At 32.6% G+C, this 7,148-nt stretch overlaps 1 protein-coding gene across 6 annotated transcripts in view; it reads left to right on the top strand.

Moving 5' to 3' along the window:
* Positions 1 to 7,148, top strand: part of Sanbr (SANT and BTB domain regulator of CSR) — a 53,922-nt gene that overhangs the window by 20,849 nt on the left and 25,925 nt on the right. For all 6 annotated transcript variants that reach the window (XM_015479635.2, XM_048804266.1, XM_048804268.1 and 3 more), the window contains 4 exons: positions 617 to 675; positions 2,306 to 2,466; positions 5,966 to 6,052; positions 6,146 to 6,256. In XM_015479635.2, the coding sequence (XP_015335121.1) occupies positions 617 to 675; positions 2,306 to 2,466; positions 5,966 to 6,052; positions 6,146 to 6,256 (418 nt within the window). The remainder of the gene's footprint in view (positions 1 to 616; positions 676 to 2,305; positions 2,467 to 5,965; positions 6,053 to 6,145; positions 6,257 to 7,148) is intronic.

The raw sequence follows: 7,148 nt of genomic DNA, 5'->3' as shown, positions 1-7,148 counted from the left end.
AATTTTTTTTTTTTTTTTTTTTTTTGGCAGGGGTAGGGGTGGGAGTGGGAGTGGGGGTACCTGGGATTGAACTCAGCACTTAACCACTGAGCCACATCCCTAGTCCTATTTTGTATTTTATTTAGAGACAGGGTCTCACTGTTGCTGAGGCTGGTTTTGAATTCAAGATCCTCCTGCCTCAGCCTCCTGAGCCACTGTGATTACAGGCATGCACCACCATACCCAGCTTCAGAATTTTTTAAATTAAATATTCATTTATAACCAGCACTGAACTTCTTTTTTAAATAACTTCATAAATACCAAATGCCCTCATTAATTATTTTAAATATTTTCTCACTCTGACTTTTGCTTATGTCGTATCTTTAGTTAGAATCTTTGTACTTAATACAAATCTAATTCCAGGACAAAAATTACTGTGCATTTTCTGTATACTGTAAGTATTAACATTGAATTTTCTTTATTTTATGTACTTAAGCCTTATAGCGTAAGAAATGTTATATTAAATTGTTCTTACTAAAGTAACATCTTCTTTTAAGGAGAGAAGGAGCCTATTTTGAGGAGACCGAGATACAAATCAAAAGGAAATTTTAATTTTTTTTCTTTTCTTTTTCTTTAGAGCCAGGAAATGTCATTTCAATTCTTATTTCCTCCGAGTTTTTGAAAATGGATTCATTAGTAAGTATTAATTTTAAAAACTTCAAGAACTTCCCTTGAGGCTTTCCCCTCACCCCTATCTCTTCAAATGTCTGGAAAATTTTAGGACCTCTTACTAAAATAGTTGTTAATTCAAGAGTGTAATTTTAAAAAAATTTTTTAAGCTATTGATGGACCTTTATTTATTTATTAATTTATATGTGGTGCTGAGGATCGAACCCAGTGCCTCACACATGCTAGGCAAGCACTCTACCACAGAGCCACAATCTCAGCCCACGAGTGTAATTTCATTAGAATAAATTGCACGTTTGGAGATACTTTGTTCTGTTGGGAAAGTTTAAGACAACTAGGTTTTTATGTGTTATGCTTATAAAGCAAGCAATTAATCCTCAAGAAGTAGCTCACTGTTTTATTAGATGAAACTTTACCCCCAAAGGGGTTTGCCCTACCACCAAATTAAATGAAGCTTAATTGGAATATATTTGTTTTGCTATTGAAGTAATTTCATGTTTTGCTTATGTGTCTTTCATTTATGAAAGTGAATGAAGGGGCTGGGGTTGTGGCTCAGTGGTAGAGCGCTCGCCTAGCACGAGTGAGGCCCTGGGTTCAATCCTCAGCACCACATAAAAATAAATAAAATAAAGATATTTCTCCCAACTACAACTAAAAAAATAAATATATACTTTAAAAAAAAAGTGAATGAAGAACAATATCCGACTATTAAGTGCTGTGATTTTCTGTATCACAGGAGCTCATGACTATTGCTTAAGAGTAACTAGTGAAAGATTAAAAATACTATATGTGTACATACATATTTCAAGTTCTAATGTTAAATATATTTGTTTAATACATTTCTTTTTCTTTCAAATAATTTTATGTGTTTGTGGTTGATATTTTGTGGTTAATTTTTAAATAAATATTTGCTTTTAGCTTCTGGTAAAACTATATAGGGCAGAATACTCCTTTGCTATGGTTGGCAGAAGAGAAGTTTGATTGATTATTTGGAGTTTTACTGATTTTATTAGTTATAGTGTTCTTTCTACTTCTTAGCCTCTCCCTGTTTAACCAATTGGTATTATTTCAGAGAAGAGCTCCAGAAAAAAAGTGAAGACTAACAGAGTCCTTACACTGAGTTTTGAAATAAAAATCCTAAAATATAATTTTTATGCTATTGGTAAAATATTTCAAAGAATAAGTAACTACTTCTCTTTGCTTTTAAAGTAAATAAATACACTTTAGGTTGTAAGGAGGGGAAGGAAGTCAGAGAGCAAATCTAACACAAGTAAGAAAGCCCTTAAGTGACTGAAGGTTTGGTTCTACTACCCCAATAAATGGAGGCTTACAATTATAATGAAGTTTAATTAGGAAGTCACTTGTATATATTTTACTCAAAGGTACAGAATTAAGGTTTATACCATACCTGCCACAACCATAAAAGGTACATTATTGTTTGAAATAGAAAAGGTTGAAAATAATTTTGCTAGGTTTGTCTGTGTATTTACAAATTAAACCTGCTGGACCACATTGCAAGGGTAGATTAAACCAAATAGTTAAACCCAGTTAGTAAATAGCAATACATGGATTAGGCTTTTGATGAATTTTATGTTTGAAAGGTATGACATTATCATTTGTTCTATTCTATGTTTTTTAGGTTGAACAGTGTATTCAATATTGCCACAAAAACATGAATGCCATAGTAGCTACCCCATGCAACATGAACTGTATTAATGCAAATCTTCTTACACGTATAGCTGATCTGTTCACACATGATGAAGTTGATGATTTAAAAGACAAAAAAGATAAGTTTAGAAGGTAAATTTAATTTTAAATCTAATATTCCTATTAAATGAAATAGTCTGTTTAATTTTGGTGAAATTCTATTTTTAGAATATATTTTAAAATATATTTTTGTTTTAAGAGCCAGTGGCTTATAATTTAAAAAATTAGTAATTATTTTGTATAATGAACATATAAACATATAGTTGTATTGAATTATGTTAAAATTTTTAAGACAGGCTCTAGTATAAAAGGGGAAAGTGGTATGAGATGAGATCTGCAGTAGCCATATTATTTAAGAGCTGTTGAGGTCATAGCAAGGAAGATATGCCTTGTTCTAGGTATGAATAGAAGTAAGGGAATGACATGATCTAATTTGTCTTAAGGGATCATTCTGGTTGCTATATGGAGATAGACTTTAGGGATATAAGAAGCAGTAGAATGCCTGCCTTGCATGCACAAGGCCCTGGGTTCAATCCCCAGCACCACACACACACACACACACACACACATACCGAAAAAAAAACAAAACAGGAGTCCCATTAGAAGGTTAGTGCAGTAGTCTGGCGAAAAAATGAAAGAATTTGACTAGGGTAGAAGCAATGAAACAAGAAAGAAGTAGATTGGTTCAGTGTATGTTATTAGAAAGATTTGACATATTTGTGAATTGGATGATGTGGGAAGAAAGAGAGATTTCCAGGATAATTAATAGGTTTTACCTTGAGCAACTACATGGATAGTAGTGCCATTAATGGAGAAAGGAAAGATTGGGGTAAGAGAAATCAAGAGTTAGATTTGGATTTTGAGGCTGTTTAATATACTTCTTGAACATTCAGATGGCATACAGGTGGATATTGAATTCATTAGTCTATATTTTAGGTCAGAGTTTAGGGCTTAAAATAGAAATTTAAAAGTATATGAGATTTAAATAACAGAACTGAATGAGATTTCCTAGCAAGAGACCACAATTAGTGTTTTTTGTACCCTGCTCAAGAACTCTTTGCCTACATGAAAGTGGTAAAGATAGCCTGTTTTTTCCGTTATTTGTCCTGAATTAGTTTTTTGTGTGTGTGGTATGAAATGGGGGTCAAGGTTCAATTTTTGCTCAACTAGATATTTAGTTGACAGACCACCAGAAAAGACCTTTTTTTCCTCACTGAATTGCAGTGTCACCTATACTATAAATCAGGTTACTATTCATAAGGTCCATTTATAAGTTATCCATTTTGTTCTATTGATCTGCCTGTCCTCTTGAATTAATTACAGTAGCCTTATAATAATTTTTGGTATTTTCCAGCTTTACCTTTCTTTAGATTGCTGTCTGGCTATTTTAAGTCCTTTGCATTGCTATATAAATTTTATAATTAGCTTGTGTTTTTCATATATGCACAAATCTGCTAGAATTTGGGGATTAATATTGAAACTGTAGATGAATTGGGAAGAATTTAACATCTTAATATTAAGCCTTTTGGTCCATGAATATGATATAACCCTCTATTGAGTCTTCTTTAACTTAATTCAGTAATGTCTTATTATCTTGATGTAGAGAAATTTCCCTTCTTAATTAAAAGTTCCAAATTATTTAATTTTTGATGCTATTATAAATGCTGTTTTTACTTATTAATTGTTAACAAGAGAGTGTTAATTAGAATACTCAGTATTTAGAGGTTCAACAGAGGAGAAGTAGCCTGTGAGGGACCTGAGAAGGAACCAGTGAAATAGAAGGAAAGGCAGAAGGAAAGAAAGTTTCAAAAGGAGGTACCAATTAAGTGACCAAATGTGTGGGAATGCTACTTTGAGGTAGAGTAAGATAGAAACAGAAATGTGACCAATTAGATTTAGAAAAAAATTTTGCAGATATTTTGCTCTGAATGGATGCTAAAAAAAATCAGCAGCAGATATTATAATAGGTAGGCTGAAGAGAGAATATTTTTAAAGAAGGGACATACTGAACTTGTCATAGTGTGCATGCATGCCTTTAATCACTGCTACTTGGGAAGCTGAAGCAAGATAATCACAAGTTCAGGGCCAGCCTCGACAACTTAGTGAGAGCCTCAGCAACTTAACAAGACCCTGTCTTAAAGAAAAAATAAAATAAAAAGGACTGGGGATGATGTAACTAAGTGTAAAGCACCACTGGGTTCGATCCTTAGTACAAAATAAAGAGGAGCGGGTACTGAATCATGTTTATGTGCTGATCAGGATGATCCATTAAAGAGGAAGAAATGGATAATGCAGAAGATTATCCAAGAATTCAGTCCTTAAGGAGAATGATATAGAGTAAAATTATCTAAGAGCTAAATACTTTAAAATGGAATTAGAATCTTAAAGGCCATATGTCTTTAAGAGCAGCAGGCATTACATGAGGGAAATGGAGACTGGCAGGGCATGTCTTTCAAGTCATGACACACTTAGGAGACTACAAATTTAGTTATATTACACATAATAATAAAGTAATTAACATTTATTTAATTCTTAACACTATACCTAGAACTCTTTAAAAACTATATCATGGGCTGGGGATGTGGCTCAAGTGGTAGCGCGCTCGTCTGGCATGCGTGCGGCCCGGGTTCGATCCTCAGCACCACATACCAACAAAGATGTTGTGTCTGCCGATAACTAAAAAAATAAATAAATATTAAAAAAAAAAATAAATAAAAACTATATCATTTAATCTTTTTTTTTTAGAAGTAGTTGGACATAATACCTTTATTTATTTATTTTTATGTGGTGCTGAGGATCGAACCCAGGGCCTTGCACGTCATAGACAAGCGCTCTACCTCTGAGCCACAATTCCAGCCCCTCATTTAATCTTTATAAAGTCTTATGAATTTGGAATTATTAACCACATTTTATAGATAAGAAAAAAAAAGTTTCAGCAAAAGGAAGTTGGTAAAGATCATATACCTACCTGGGCACTATGGCACATACCTATGATCCCAGTGACTCTTGGAGGCTGAGACAGGAGAATCACAAATTCAAAGTATGCCTCAGCAATGGTAAGGCACTAAGCAACTCAGTGAGACCCTGTCTTTAAGTAAAATCCAAAAAAAGGGCTGGGGATGTGGCTCAGTGGTTGATTGCCCCTAAGTTCAATCCCAGTACCAAAAAAAAAAGGATCAAATACCTAGTTATTGATAGACTTGGATTGTTAAATTCTCAAAATATTTAATTTTGAATATTCTAATAACAAAGGAGAGAAGGAGAGGCACATATTTACCATCAGTCTTATTTTCAGATGAAAATAGATTCTTGATCAGGCAGTTGTCATTGTTAGGTTTATTTACTTAGAATACCAAAAATGTACTATAAACTCCCAGAGAGAGAGCAGTTCTAGAAACTTATTAATGTTATTTTATATATATATATATATATATATATATATAGATATATGTGTGTGTGTGTGTGTGTGTGTGTGTGTGTGTGTGTGTGTGTGGTGTGTGTGTGTGTAAAACAGTGTTTATTTTTCTCACTATAAAATATTTTTAATAAAGTAAATATAGATAATTAATTTTTGGTAATTTATTATTAATAGTAAACTTTTTTGTAAGAAGATTGAGAGACTGTTTGATCCTGAGTACTTGAATCCAGATTCTCGGAGTAATGCTGCAACATTATATAGGTAATGTTTTTCCTTTAGTATGATATATAATACAGCTATATTTCTTAATTTACTGTTTTTAAAAATAATTTTTCTGTCTTCTTTATGTTATAGATGCTGTTTGTGTAAGAAACTTTTAACAAAAGAAACAGAAAGAAGAATTTCTTGTGTTCCTGGAAAAATTAATGTCGATCGACATGGAAATATTATCTATGTTCACATAAGGTGCAGTGAAGATAAAATGCAGCTTTTCTGTGTGAATTTCTAGTATATTTATAAAAGTATAACTTCTTTCATAAGGAATAGGATAGTGTCTTTTCTGCATATGATACAACTTTGATTTAGAAAACAAAACAAAGTTGTTGTAAAAACTACATTTTATTTTATTTTATTTTTAGTTTTCGGTGGACACAACATCTTTTATTTTTATGTAGTGCTGAGGATCGAACCCAGTGCCCATGCATGCCAGGCGAGTGCGCTACTGCTTGAGCCACATCCTCAGCCCAAAGCTACATTTTATTTACTGGGCAAATTATATAGTGTCTTCAAACTTCAAAATGATAAAAACTTATTAATCTTTTTTTAATATCTTTGTTTATTCATTTTTATATGATGCTGAGGATCGAACCCAGTGCCTCACATGTGCAAGGCAAGCGCTCTGCCACTGAGCCACAATCCCAGCCCCAAATTATATTAATCTTGAAAGATATTCTGGTCAATGCCATTAAAATGATTTAGTTATCTGTATAAGTGTTATATTTTGCCTTCAAGTGAATTTTGGTGAATGAGAAAAATTAAGATCAGAGTTTCCATAATCTATTTATTCTTCATAATTGGTCAGTATTCTATTAATATATATTTCATTAATGCATAATACCTATTGTCCTTTTTAAGTTTAACACAAGTTCTTCATTCTGAGTTGGAAGGGGGGTTGGTTGTAATTTGCTATAATCTCTTGGAAAAGCAGAAACTTCACAATGTATGTATTCTTTGACAACATCCTGCTGTTAGGAATTTATCTAATGTTGGCTTTGTGAAAGCATTTGATGAGAACACTTATTGCTGTACGAAGTATTTTAGCTAGCCAAAAAAAAAACAAACACCCAAATTATTAAAA

This window comes from Marmota marmota, unplaced genomic scaffold, assembly GCF_001458135.2.
Source record: "Marmota marmota marmota unplaced genomic scaffold, marMar, whole genome shotgun sequence".
Lineage (NCBI taxonomy): Eukaryota > Metazoa > Chordata > Mammalia > Rodentia > Sciuridae > Marmota > Marmota marmota.
This window is presented reverse-complemented; position numbering and strand designations above follow the sequence as displayed.